General features: G+C 35.9%; 1 protein-coding gene across 2 annotated transcripts in view; it reads left to right on the top strand.

Moving 5' to 3' along the window:
- Positions 1-15,194, top strand: part of LOC120431634 (SH3 domain-binding glutamic acid-rich protein homolog) — a 45,965-nt gene extending 30,771 nt beyond the window's left edge. Inside the window, exons 2-4 of one of the 2 annotated variants that reach the window (XM_039596742.2) lie at positions 765-1,178; positions 14,141-14,314; positions 14,496-15,194. In XM_039596742.2, the coding sequence (XP_039452676.1) occupies positions 765-1,178; positions 14,141-14,314; positions 14,496-14,564 (657 nt within the window). In that variant the 3' untranslated portion in view covers positions 14,565-15,194. The remainder of the gene's footprint in view (positions 1-764; positions 1,179-14,140; positions 14,315-14,495) is intronic. The other variant, XM_039596743.2, reaches the window with a different exon arrangement.
- Positions 15,195-15,264: the final 70 nt, after the last annotated feature.

The following is a 15,264-nucleotide window of genomic DNA, read 5'->3' as shown; positions in this document are numbered from 1 at the left end:
TGGGATTTTTTTTTAAAGGAGCCGAAGAATCGGTCACTCGATTATTTTTTTATTATTGTTTTATTTTGATAAAAATAAATAAAACCGTTATTAAATTATCCAAAGTGAAATTTAAGAACGAGCTTTAGGACTCTTATTACAATTAACAGGGCACCAGGAAAGTTGACAATTTTCTGCCTTTGCAGGCTGCCATACGTCTCAATTTGAGAAATTGTTCGTTTGAATCCACCCTGCTAACAGTCAATTTGTTCGAATTGAGGATAATTCTTTTTGTCTCTTTTTTAAACACGCTGTGACGCTTCCAAACAGAAATGTTAACAGAACCTGCCCAGCAAAGTCAAACAGAGCGATCACCTCCGAACGTAAACACCGTTCCGTTCATTCACATGTCCATCTATATTTCTACTTTAGACACAAACTCGTCGTCGTCGTCGCCGTTGAATAGTAAAAAAGAGCCGAGAAAGTCATTATTCCCACAGCACTTTCAAGTTCAAAGTCAAACCGCCCGCACCTGCAACAAACACACACACGGTTCAATGTCGTTCTGGGTTGCGTTGTTGACTCTCATGGGAGGAAATAAATAGCTACTGACAAGGATCTTTCCGCGGAACAATGTCGTAAATTTTGGGCGGAATAATTTTAGCTCAAGATGGGACGAAATTCATCACTTTGGGGTCGCTCATTTCTCGCAGATAAATTTGATTCAAATTGTCTTGAACGGGATGATTAATGATGGGAATTTCTCATTTTTTGTTTCCTTTCAGGTGAAAAAGCGCCAGCAGCGGGTCTCGATGATCATGGACAGCAAACACATCCCGTACACCATCATCGACATCACGGAGCCGGGCCAGGAGGCCGAGAAGGACTTTATGCAGAAGAACTCGGAACACAACGGCAGCACGATCAGCGATCCAACCCCGCGGCATCCGTTGCCCCCGCAGCTGTTCAACGATTCCGAGTACTGCGGCGACTACGACGACTTTGATCTGGCCAACGAGATCGACAACCTGGAAGTGTTCCTGAAGCTGGAGGCACCCAAACCGGTCGAGGTGAGCCCAGCAGACGAGCAGCAGAAAAATGGCCAGAACGAGCCGGAAGAGGGTGGTGACCAGGTGACGGCGACGGAGGAGGCCGATGACGAGAACAAAGAAAACAAGACTGAAGAGGGAGCGAATGAGGTTTGAGTTGTTGCCTAGTTCCGAGTTTTCCCCGTGTTTTTTTTTTCTTTCTTCTTCTTCCTGCTGGCAATTTTCCGTTGAGTTTTGTTTTTCGTTTTTCCTTGGCCCGAGTTTCTCTCGCTCGCTCTCGTTCTCAATTTCGCGCTGGCTTGGGAACAGATCAGCGCGCGCGCGCGCCCGTCTCCGTCGTCAGAAAGTCGTGTTGTAACTTTAGTAGGATATACTTTGGCACTAATCCGTTAACAGAGATGCAAGCATGTGAGATTTGCGTTGTAGAAAGTCAACAAACAGACATCACTACTATTATTACTACTATTGCTAAATACTAAAACGATTATCTTTATTCGCTCTAATATGCTTAGTTTGAAAAACTGATTTTGATTTGTTAACTTTAAAATCAAACAAGAATGTTCTAACTGCTAAGACGTTTCCAGCCTGAAGGAAATGAAGAAATGGTTTTGAAACAACTCAAAAATGTACGCCAAGATTTCCTTAAATAAAACTTGCTTAAAAACAAAAACACCAGGTCATAGTTGTAGCGCACCATATTAACCTCCTTATTCGACTATTTTCTTCAACTCTAGAGACATACATAATACACACAATCACAACAAACATTAGACCTTGACTTGGTTTGTTTACCAGTCAAGAATTTCCAGAGAGTTCCGTTCTTCCGTGTGAATATTTCAGTGCAATCCAGATCATCAAAAACAGTACAAGGTGGTGATCCAAACTGTGTCGTTAACGAATTTCAGCTAACAGAACGTTTAGAAGTGCAGATTTAATTTTACAGAGCTGGCCAAAATTCCCTTGTTTCCTTTTTTTTTCCTGGCTAAGGCTTGTTAACATTTGACATTTTTAGAGAATGGTGACTGATTGCTTGGTTTGTCTTCACTTCGTCAACCAGAATTTGACATTATGCTTTCGTTCGTTCACACACGAACGAATGAGCACAAGGAAAAGTCACTCACACAGTCATGACTGCAGTCAAATGATTGCTGTTTCCACGCCGTGTCTCAAAAGCAAGAAAGAGAAAAAAGAGAAAGTGTCTTCGGGTCGCAGCGGCTGCTTGAGTGTCGAGCTCGGCATTCGTTCGTTTCAACTTCGTGTGCGTTCACTGACGCGGCTCTTTGTAATGACGAACATGACAGGCCATCTAGAGTTTTATTTTTGAAAAGGTCCTATAAACATATAAAACACAATAGCTTATTAAACCTATTCAAATAAACTCTAGATATGTAGTTTTTTTACACAACTTACTACTCTTTCAACAAAAAACAAAAGAGGTACCGTAAACAGGGGTGACATTGATAGATACAAGATTTAAAAAAAAACAAATTAGATTTTTTTAAACTTGGTCGGGATGTGTTAAAAGTACCTCAAGAAGTCGAATACAACCTTTTAATTTTTTTTTAAATTTTCATGATTGAATTGGAAAACGAACTAAGTTTTCGATTTTTTGCAACTTTACTCTAGAAACAGATATATTTAGTTTTTTTTTTTAATTACATGCTTCAGGTGTTATATAACCAGAATTCTAAATGTCTTTAAATTTATAGGCAAGGGTCTTAATTTTCAATTCAAAGATCAGAAATCAATCACTCATCGCCGAACGAATCTTTGCCGACTGAATCGCGCAACTAGAGCGTCCAATTTCCCGTCCCGGGAAAAAAATTCCCGGGAATTCCCGGAAAAAAATATTTCCCGTTTCCCAGGAAACTTGTATATTTCCCGGGAATTCCCGAAATTTAAGCAGAAGCATACATTTTCTTCACTTTTTGGAACAAATATTTTGAAAATACTCATTACTTTGTTCAATTATATTCATTGTTAAGTTCATATATGTTTCAGATTATCAGAAATTTTGATATCAACATTTCTTTCTGATGATAATGATTTCTGAAGCAACTGGAAAAAGATCTTGCATAATGAAAGTGATTTACTACAATGTAGGTATGATTTTCATAGAATTACTGGTGTTATTTCGTTGAAAAAATATATGAACCCCTTATTGCCAAAGTAATATCCCAAGTAACATTTCTTTCCAGGAGTTCTACAAGAGCTCTTCAAGATAGCTACAGCATAGCAGTTTGGACCGCGGTGGGATAAAATTATCTTCAAAACTTCTTCAGGAGTTTGGAAGAGTACTTGAAGAGAGTTTTATCCTACCGCGGTCCAAACTGCTATGCTGTAGCTATCTTGAAGAGCTCTTGTAGAACTCCTGGAAAAAAATGTTACTTGGGATATAAAGTTTGTTTCACATTTTTTGTTTACCTTTTAAAAAGATCATAAAAAAATACTTTGTTTGGTTTGAGTGGTGCTCAAAAAATGAAGTGAAACAAACTAGAAGTATGGCTTTAAGGAAATAATAAAAAGCTGTACAATTTTGTTCAAGGGCTGAAACCAGTACGACTTGTTTTAGAAAGATATTTTTCATGAAAAACATAATTTCTGGCAAGTTTAAAAGAATTGTTATTATGGAGTATGGATTCATTTTACTCACTTTCTAAACATTTGATAACAAATATTTCCCATTAAAAATTACCTGATATATTTTTTGATTAATTGTACTTGATTTATGTAATTTGAAAAAAAATATTTTCTTCATTTTGTTACATGCAGTCAAGCAGTTAATTGATCTTCACACTTATTTTAACCATTAAATAAAATACAATTTTTTGCATAATATTAATCAGAACCATGTTCAGAAACAATTTTCAATATATTTAAAATTTCCCGGGATTTCCCGGGAAATTGGTTGAAAATTTCCCGTTTTCCGGGAAATTTGTAACCCCGAGAAATTGGACGCTCTACGCGCAACTATTCGCGAGCTAGCACGAATTGCTACACAGCAATACAAATACATCGAGAGATTCTCCGTTCGTCGACCCGAGTCACAAGCGAATATGCTCAGAGAGGAGAGAATCTAACAACATACCTGCGCGGCGCTCTTTGGCCTTCACTTCACCAATTGAAGAGTGAGAGGGAGAGCAAAAGAGAGAGTATTCAGTAGCGATCGACATGGAAGTGATACACGGTAGAAATGCATCAGAGTAGTTTTGCGTCGTTCTCGATTTGAGCTCGCGAATGAATGAGTCTTTTTAGAGCAATTTATGAATAACAATGAATGAATTTTCTGAGTAAATGTGTTTTTTTATTCATGTTCAAGAACTGGTTTTGATAATAAGATTGAACTTTTTATGCAAAATCTATTTGTTTTAAATTTTCAGTTGGAATCACTTATTAACTTAACCTAAGGTTGATATGGATATTTTATTAATTGTTAATACAATTAGTTAAACAAACATTACATTGTATTTTTTTCTTTTGATTATTAAAAGCACCTTACTAGGTACTGGTCCATTTGAAAATATCAATTTAATTTGCCTTTAAAAGTCATCCCAGATTTTGAAATAAAATTGTTAACGCAACTTTTTTCAAAGCATTCTCAGTACATGCTTTAAAAACATAAATCTTGACAAAAATCTTTATCGATTGAATAGTTTTTGAAAAATTAATTGAAATTCTATCAATGTCGCGGATTTTGGGAAATTGATTTAAAGGGGATTTTAAAGTAAAATTTCAAAGCCCGATTTGATAGCGTACATTTATAGACATTTGTTTGGATCACTGCCTCAAAATGCACGGACGAAATTACGCATAATTTATCCAATATTTACCGCTTTCTTCCTTGAATGTCAAATATATTATCAGTAACCACGGACAGAAATATAATATAATGATTACCTAAATATAGTTCCGCAAACCTACGTTATTGCCTTCCATCTATTGACTAGTTTCTAGCGTTAGAATTGATAATGCTTTTTGCTTGCAAAAATCAAAAATTCAACAACACTAATCAAGCAAAGATCTTTGGCGAAGAAAACATTATATTTCAAGAAATTCAAGAGAAAATAAAAACAAAGACACGTTACAGCAGTTGCATAAGCAAGAGCGCAAAAAAAAATCAAGCAACAAGTTCACAGAAGAGATCAAATCGACGAGCATTTCAGAGAAAACGAAATAAAACAAACACATACATACACACACTCACACAAACAATCTAACGATAGTGTTGCTAGCTGTTAAGAATATTTACATTTATTGTCGAGAAAAGAAACAAAAGTCATGAAATAAAGGCACGCCACGGCGTTTCGTCGCCACCCCGGCAGTTTAAAAAAGAAAACCTACAAAATCTAAAACTTAATCGCAGTGTTTTACTTTAATTGTGTTGTCTCGTATTTGCACTAACAAAACTACATTGTCGTTGTGAAATAATCCCTCTCTTGTTACATTTTTGTAGAATAGTATTAATCATTTCTATTTGATTTTCATTCCATTGTTTCGACACTTCCATCACCACAACAACAACCACAAAAAAAAACCGAACAAAATTGGTCTTTTCACAATTGGCAAACAAACAAAACAAAAATTGGTCAACTAATTCGTCGTCTGCAGACTAGTGCCGATGAAACAATCGTGGAAGCAGCAGTTGATGAAGAGAAGGTTGAACAATCGGTTGCTTCATCAGTCGATGCTGTTCAGCAAGATCGGACGGAGGATGTCGCTATGGAAGACGAAACGGATCAGAAGACGACGGTGCCAGCAGAGCAGGAGAGTCAAGAAGTGGATCAAACCAGTTGCGATCCAAGTCCGGATGGGGACATTGCTGATGAAGTTCCTCCCAAAGATACTGTTGAAGAGGTAGAATTGAACAGTGAAGATTCTCAACAGAAACTCGAGCAAACTGCTGAAATAGCTGAAGAACCTCTGGAAAAGATCGATGAAGATCAAGATGAAAGTTCCCAGCAAAAACTTGAGGAACCTCTTGAAAAAGACGAAGAATCTGTGGAAAAGATCGAGGAAGATCACCATGATGAGGACAGCGAAGAAGTTGTCTCCGCAGAGCGAACTGACGAAGATGAGGCAGAAAAATTGGAAGGAGCGAAAGATCCGCCTGAAGAATCTAGCCCACAGGAAGACATTGTAGACCACGAGATAGAAGAGGCAAGTGAGGACTTGGAAAGTGGTGACGATGACGACGAGGATATCAACTCGATCAAGGAAGTCCTCAAAGATGATGCCGATCAGGTCGTGGTTGACGAAGAGGATGGACTGGTAGAGGAGATGCTGGAACGGGATCCGGAATCGGAAGATGCGGTTGAGGAGAAGGTTTGACCAGTGATTCGCTGTTGGATGTTGTACTATGCTCTCTCTATCTCGGTGCTGTATCGTTTCCGTTTGTTGGTTTGGTTGATCGGTGGGTTTTATAACTTGATGATTAAAACTGAAACCCATTTTTTTAGATGTGGCCCTTGGGTGCTGAATAGTGGTTCTCGATAATTAATTTTTTTTCTGCAAGAATTTTTTTTATGGATTTTGGAACCTGGAGTTAAAGTAGAAAAAGATCCTCTAACCAATCGAAACTTGATTAAAAACGTTACTTAATCCACCTTAAGGTGGTTGGTGCCTTCCTCGCATTCATGCTGTATTTTAGGTGGTATTTACAAATTAATTTAAGAGTTTTTTTTATTTTTTTTTTAAATTTTTTTTGATTTGTTTTTTTTTTAAATTATTGATTTTCTTGAACAGCAATTTTCAATTCTTTTTTTTACCAACTCTTCAAAATAAAGGTGAAAAGTCTCATGAGTTATATATTTCAGTAAAAAGTTCGTGCAAATCTTTGTCGAGACAAAATGATGCAGCAACATAATTAATACAGATTTTTTCCAGAAGAGACGCAGACACTGCTTAAGCGATGTGGCAACCGGGCGATACGCATGCAAGGCTGCCAATCCCCCGCGTGGTCAAAAAGTCAAAAAAGCAAAAAGCAAAAGCCGGCCTTTGAGGTTATGCAAAAATCACCCTTTTTGTAGCTACAAAAAAACTTTTTCATTGCATAACTTTAAAAGTACTTCACTAAACAGAATAAAATTTAATAGGGTCTTAGGGAACCCCAAAACGAACAGAATAAGGCGGATCCGGCCAAAATCGGTACAGCCAGTTCTGAGATAATTGCGTGGAAAAAAAAATCATGTCTACACACATCCCCACAGTCATTTGTTCAGAATAGAGGTGGGCAAAAAAAAGAGCGAACCGCTCAAAGAGCCGGTTCACTTAAAAGAGCGAACGAACCGTGGCTCTCAAAAAAAGAACCGTGGTTCTTTTTTAAACTCCGGTCTTTTGGAAGAACCGTTTCAAGATGGCATGATTTTTGTTATAAATATATTTTATAGAGTTTCCAAAAAAATTTAGTACTTAATTTTTTTTTTTTTGAGAATTGCAAATGCAGTTTTAATTATTTAAATGCTTATAAAAATTAATCCCAAAATTAAATGATTTTATAAACGAACTGAGAAAAAAAAACGTTTCATTGTACAACTGAATGTATATTAAAGTATGACCGGCACAAAAAATTGTGTATTTCAAATTGCATAAGTTGTAAAATATTACCAAAAATCTACTGAATCAAAACAAAAATCAATCCTTTTGTCCAATAAAACTTAATCGTTATAGACTTTATCAGGAAAAAAATCAGAATAAATCAGAATGTAGAAAAGAGGTCACAGAATATTTTCTCCAAATAAAATATCAGCATTAGTTCTATTCTTGCAGAAATAAACGCAATTTTAAAATTAATAGCAGTTTTTCCAGCTTCCCTAGATTTAAGTTTGGATGCCAATCAATTACTCGAATGTTTAGGTCCGAGAAGAAATTTTGACATAGAGACCATAAAGACCTATGGTTTTCAAGGGCATCTTCTCGTTTTGAGTTTTAAGTTTTTTTTATCAAATAATTTATAAAAGTCCAATGTGAAATAACTTATAAAATCACGCGATTCTTAAAAAAACCCTTTTCATCCAAATTTTGAAAAAGAGCGAAATATCCGTTCAAAAGAGCGGCTCTTTTTAATGAGCGAACGAAAATGAGCGGCTCCTAAAAAAGAGCGGTTTTGCCCACCTCTAGTTCAGATTTTGATTCTGAGTCGATAGGTATACGTGAAGGTATATCTAGGAGTCGTATTTAAGAAGTTCATTTTTCGAGTGATTTTATAGCCTTGCCTCAGTGAGGTGAGGAAGGCAAAAACTCACACACAATTTTCCTGAAAAAAATTTCAAAAGCTAGACAAAATAAAACACATAAGGAGCTTTTTTCTATTACGTACCACCCCCCCCCCCCCCCCCCAAAGTTTGACCCATCACTAGGCTAAATTCCAAATTTGAGCTCATTCTGACCACGGGAACCCCTCCCTCCAATCGCTTGAAGTTTGTATGGGTAAAATCGTCAAAATGTATGGAGAATAGCAACTTTTGTTACCTGTGGAAGGCGCCATAATTATCCGATTCTCACCATTTCTCAGAACCTTCATTAAATTTAGAACAACTTTCCCGAAGACACCATATTTTTAGGTTTCTTTCCCGCGAAGTTATTAGCGCCCAAAACTGACCATTTTTGCGCGGCCAGCTGTAAGGGGCTACCTAACAACGATGTTTATTTCCAATTCGTACACGCACGTGCTCTCTCTCAGGCGTGTTGTAGGTAAACAGACAGGCAGGCAGGAGAGCAAGAATGAGAGAGTTTGAACCTGACAGAGAGCACGTGCGAGTACGAATTGGAAATAAACATCGTTGTTAGGTAGCCCCTTACAGCTGGCCGCACAAAAATGGTCAGTTTTGGGCGCTAATAACTTCGCGGGAAAGAAACCTAAAAATATGGTGTCTTCGGGAAAGTTGTTCTAAATTTAATGAAGGTTCTACATCTGAATCGGATAATTATGGCGCCTTCCACAAGGAAAAAAGTAAAACAGTTGCTTTTCTCCATTCATTTTGACGATTTTTCCCATACCAACTTTAAGCAATTGGAGGTAGGGGTTCCCGTGGTCAGAATGATCTCAAATTTGGAATTTGGCCTAGTGATGGGTCAAACTTTGATTTCAGGGGGTAGCCCCAAAAAAGTCCGGATTTGGACCACCCTAGTGCTTATATGAAAATGTTTCATTAGGAAACAGAACTTTTCGAATCGAACGACAAAAGACAATACACTCAACCCCCGGTGGTTGGTCACTTTTTCGTTTGACACTTTTTTAGTTTATACCCTGATGGTTGGTCAAAGTCAAACTAAAAAGTGACGAACTGTCACTTTTTACACGGCGCTCACGCACACTATCGAAACAAAGGTTAGGTAGTGTGTGTGAACTCCGTGTAAAAGGGGTGTCAAACTAAAAAGTGACCCCGTTTGTTTGACAACAGTTGGTGTCAAACCATCGGGGTTCGAGTGTATAATTATAACACTCAAACCCCGATGGTTTGACACCAACTGTTGTCAAACAAACGGGGTCACTTAGAAAATTTAATAATTCAAAATCATAAAAAAATCCAACCATTGAAAACATTTCAATATTTAAAAAGTCAACAATGAAGCCCTTCTATTCGAATTGTTTTTGCTTTTTTTCTGCAATGTATTTCTTATGGGAGAACTGTCATTTGTATCACTCGAATCTGGTGCTTAATTAAAAATTAATCCGGTGCTTCATTAAAAAGAATTAGCCAATCAAAAAATCTGAAATTCAAAAATCCTTATTTTCAAAACCCCAAAAACAATATAATTTTTACAAAAGGTACCTTATTTGAGTGGTAAAAATGACAGTTCTCCCATAAGAAATACATTGTAAAAAAAACTGCTCAAATAGAAGTGTTTCATTTCCAATGTTTAGGAAAATCAGATTTTTATTTTGCTGAAATTTTGAAGTTTTTTTTTATCATTTTGTTTATCTTTGATTTGTTAAAAAAAAACTTTCTGCTTTTTAACGTTTTTTTTCAATTTGTTTTATAAAAAAATAAATTCTAAAAATCAAAAACTTCAAAATAAAAAATCTGAAAAAATATAAAATAAAAAAAATAACATTGAAACTTTGTATATTTAAAAATTCAACAATTGCAAAAAAAAAATTAAACTGAGCACCGTATTCGAGAGTTAGAAACGACAGTTCTCCCATGAGAAATAAATCAGGTGAATAAGGCATTCATAGGGGACCATCCACAAACCACGTGGACACTTTTTTTGGAAATCCCGAGGGTCGTTAAAATGGATTGCTTTGCTTTTCTTACTACTGAGAAATCTCGATCGTGTGTCGATTACGATCGAAATATTCCAAGCCAGTGCACGATACACGCCTGTGGATCCGTTGACGAAACCGCAAGGTTTAAGAGGGCCACATTATAAGGTGTCACGTCGATTCCGTTTTTTCCGCATCTTTGCTGAATGTCCCCGATAAGAACGTTGTGGACAATCAGCAAAAACTAAAAAAAAAACTAATTGGGTACTAAAGCCCTGTGTCAATTTTTATGTACGGTAAAAAACACGATTAAAAACCATTTCTGATCTTTTTTTTTTCATTTTAACTCAAAAAAAAATTTGACGAGACAACATTTTTTCGATGGATCAACTATAGTTCCCTTGGAACGAGCTGTCAAGTAGCTAGGAGCTTTTCTGTCAAGAAGGACCGCGAGGTTAATTTTTCCAAATTGATTTAAAAATCCATTTTAAACTCTTTGTGGTCGTACAAAGGGTCATTGTACTCAGAAAAATAAGCTTTATCGCTGTAAACAAAAATATCAGCAATCTAAGCTTCATTTTAGGACCCAATTGCAAATTTTGCGCATCATTTTCAATTATTTATTTAGTGTAGCGAAATAATTTTTTGCAATTCCATCGTGAAACTACTTAATTTTCCTGTCATTCTTGAATGACAAAACGACCAACATTTCTGTACCAAAAATATCAGAATCGAATAGAAACCTTTTTCAAACCAAATGCTGAAAAGTTCTACTTTTCAGCACTGGAATGGATGCTGAAAAGTTGAACTTTTCAGCACTTGTTTGAAATAGTTATACTTTTCAACATTTTTTTGATTTAAACGATTCATTGACTCAGTGCATAGACATTTGTCTTATAATTCTGTTCAAAGGGTGTTTTCGGAGTTGAGCAATTCCAGCTCAAATCAGGATTTTTTATGGTACTTTTTTACCCGACCCTCTACGATTTCAATGAAACTTTGTAGACATGTTATCCTAGGCCTATATAAGCCATTTTTGTGTATATGGAGCCAATAGTACTCGAAAATAACATTTGAGAAGGGCGTAAGGTATTTAAATATTTTTGTATTTTGTAATTTAAAAATTACTGTATCTGGAAGCCGTTGCGTCGTATCAAAAAGTGGTTAAAGACAAACTTGTAGGAAATTGGACGGGCTTTATGAAAAAAATATACTGAAACAAAAATACACGCCACATCTATGAGATTTTTGGTTTTTAAGTCTAAAACTTAAATTTAAAGGTGATGTCACGATTTTTTTTTCGTTCAAAATTTTTGAGGAAATAGCCTATAACCAAAAGACTGACGAAAAATGCAGGATGGTATGTCTCTCCTAAAAAAATACAAAAATCATTTACTAGATTTGTTTTTTTTGAAAAGTGGTCTAAACATCAAAGTTTTTGAAAACCAGTAGTGGGAATCGATTTTCCAGGCAATTTTACATAAAAGTCTCCATATTGACCATTGTCCTATGTCCAATCCTTGGAAAGATACAGCGGTTTTAAAAATGAAAATGTTAAAAAAACGTTTTTTTGGTGGTTTTTGGCAATTTCTATATGACAGACTTGGTGTTTCAGTCTCGTAAATATTTTTACCGGAAAGCTCTTGATTTCCCATAAGTTTGCCTTTGACAGCTTTTTGATTTATGTCGTTTTTATATTTACGTAATCAAATTTACTATCCTGGTTTCTACGACACTGAAAAAAAAATTTCTATTCTATTTTCAGTTATAAGCAATGTAAATAAGCTTATATCTGTAAGCCCTTACATCCAATTGAAATGCTGTCAAAGGCAAACTTATGGGAAATCGGACGAGCTTTCCGATAAAAATATTTACGAGACTGAAAAACCAAGTCTGTCATATAGAAATTGCCAAAAACCACCAAAAAACCCGTTTTTTCAACATTTTCATTTTTAAAACCGCTGTATCTTTCCAAGGATTGGACATAGGACAATGGTCAATATGGAGACTTTTATGTAAAATTGCCTGGAAAATCGATTCCCACTACCGGGTTTCAAAAACATTGACGTTTAGACCACTTTTCAAAAAAACAGTTTTAGTAAATGATTTTTGTATTTTTTTAGGAGAGACATACCATCCTGCATTTTTAGTCAGTCTTTTGGTTATATTTTAGGCTATTTCCTCAAAAATTTTGAACGAAAAAAAAATCGTTACATCACCTTTAAATTTAAGTTTAAACTTAAAACCAAAAAACCTCATAGATGTGGCATGTATTTTTGTTTCAGTGTATTTTTTTCAGAAAGCCCGTCCAATTTCCTACAAGTTTGTCTTTAACCACTTTTTGATACGACGCAACGGCTTCAAGATACAGTAATTTTTAAATTACAAAATACAAAAATATTTAAATTCCTTACGCCCTTCTCAAATGTTATTTTCGAGTACTATTGGCTCCATATACACAAAAATGGCTTATATAGGCCTAGGATAACATGTCTACAAAGTTTCATTGAAATCGGAGAGGGTCGGTTACAAAAGTACCAGAAAAATTCCTGATTTGAGCTGGAATTGCAAAAAATTGTGTACTCGTCGCAAAACTTGATTTTTTCACCACTCGTCGTATTTATCCAACTCGGTGAACCTCGTTGGATAAATGTACGACTCGTGCTGAAAAAATCCTCTTTTTGCAACTTTTTGCATAAACTACTATTTCAGTATTAATTTAAATTTAATGAATTTGTATAAGTATTCTTTTCGCGAAATTTTAAGTTTTTTTTCGATTCTATCCTAAATTACCTTGTTACCCTGATAGACAGTAAGCTAACACGCTCTCGTCACAAATAAACAATCTTAATTACAAATCACATAAATATTTCTGGCTCAAAAAATAATATTTTCAATTCAGGGTTAGGCTGGTACAAATTTTATTTAAAGCTTTTGTCTCCCCGCTAAAATTTTTGTTTTCGTCAAATCTAACATTTTTTTGAAAACTAATTATTGAAAACAACTGTACTAGTGTGAAATGCATTTTAAAACACTTTTTCCATGCAAATGTTGCAATTATGGCTTGTTATTTCAATATTTATATTTTTCTATTTTTTCCCACTGAATGTGAATCTGCCCTCAGAATTGAGCCAATTCGTCAATATCGATTTTGGTCATATTTTGGGTTTCTATAGAAAATAACCTCATAATACCAATAGACATCCAAAATATGACCAACAATCATTTTTCTGAGAATAAAGTGTCTATGATTTTTGGCGAATTTTTGAAACGGTGATGAAAAGTCACTTTGATGACCAGATATTAAAAATAATAATATGTTTAAAATTCACTACCAACCAAACCAACATCCAGCATGTCGTCGTGAATTATTGTTTTAGAAATGAAGAATATATTTTTTTATTGATCTCTACCTACAATCTATACTCAATTAAACTCACTCTTGCATCACTTGTTTTCGATATTCACCCACTCTTCAATGGATCTCTTTAATATGCCTCACTCAACGTTGTTGTCTCCGTCGTCGGTGCAATCTCCAAGTTGTACTTATCTTATCACAATTTTTTACTCTTCGCTAATTCACTCCACTGCCATCAAATTTTACTCTCGTTTCATTTTTTCATCTTTTTTCGACTGACAAAATTTCTTACCTCTGCTGTATAAAAGTACTTGGCTTTCTCGTTGTTTTCATTTCTCTTAAAACAAAAAAAAAACAAAAAAACAAACCAGGAAGACTGTTGGTCCCTCTTCTCGCGTGCTTTTGATACTAATCTCAGAACGCGCAAGCCGGCTATTACATAATTGTGTGTGATTTAAGTTATGCCATGAACAACAAAAAAAAAACAGAAAAGAAAATTTAAACCGGCTGGGGCCACAATTTGACACTCAATTATTCAAAATTTCAAAGGCAAATTTTAGTACCACCGATGCTGACGAGGAAAGCGAACATGCCGAACAGCGCGAACTTCTAGAAGCGGCCGCGGCCATGGGCAAACGGGAAGACGAGACCGAAGAAACGGCCGTTGGTGGTGCCCAAGCGGAGGAGGAGGAGGAGGAGGACGTGGAAATTGCCGAACAGGAGGTCAGCAGCAGATGTGTCGATGTGTAGAATTGTAGCTGCAAAAGAGGGCTGTTTTAAGGCATGCTTTTAGGGAACATTGCTTTTTTGTAACGGATTTAAGGTCGGCGTGCGCCGCCATGCTGTTGTCGCCATGTTGGATTTTTTTTGTTATCGTAACGGTGTTCGTGCTTTGTACTTGCAGGACGACGTTTCCGGCAAACTGGTGGACACGGATGACCCCATGCTGGCCGAACAGGAGCAGGAGGAGTAAATCTGGTTGTGCCACAATCGACGAATCGAACCAATCCCTTCTTCATCGTTCATTAGACAAAATCCTAACCTTACTCAACCTAACCTCAAAGAATTTAAACCAAAAAGAAAAACTTCGCGCGTCTTTTGAACATAATTTTGTCTCAGAAATCTATCAAACTGTATACTAATCACGTGGTCCTTACATCCATCTAGTTTTGTACTTTTCAAAGAGTTAAGAATTGCATCATTTTAGGGTACGTCTAAGTTAATCACAAGAAATAAAATAAAAAAAACAAGCATTATTAAGACCCTCTGGCTGGCGACACGAAAGAGACGACTCAAAACAACTTAAGGAAATATTTTGCTGAATTGTGCAACAAGAGAGCACACACACACACGTTTTAGGTTAAGAAAAACTCCTCGGCTCTGAAGAGAAACAAATAAAAGTGCTATTTGCTCGTTGGTGCGAAGGAGGAATTAGTTATTGCCTGAAGTCTAGAAGAGATAAAGGGATAAGAATTCATCGCCACGCGTACCTTGGATAGGAAAGTTAATACTTTTATTTTCTGTTGGAAGCCAGGTTTAAATGCACTCCTTAATTAATGCAAAAATGTTGTAACGAATCAATAAAGATCGAGATTTGAAGAGGGTTGACTTTTTTTATTGTGGGTTTGAAAGAATGCATCGGTTTAGTAAAAAATCATAGTTTAAAAATAAAA

This window comes from Culex pipiens, chromosome 3 (genome assembly GCF_016801865.2).
Source record: "Culex pipiens pallens isolate TS chromosome 3, TS_CPP_V2, whole genome shotgun sequence".
Classification (NCBI taxonomy): domain Eukaryota; kingdom Metazoa; phylum Arthropoda; class Insecta; order Diptera; family Culicidae; genus Culex; species Culex pipiens.
This window is presented reverse-complemented; position numbering and strand designations above follow the sequence as displayed.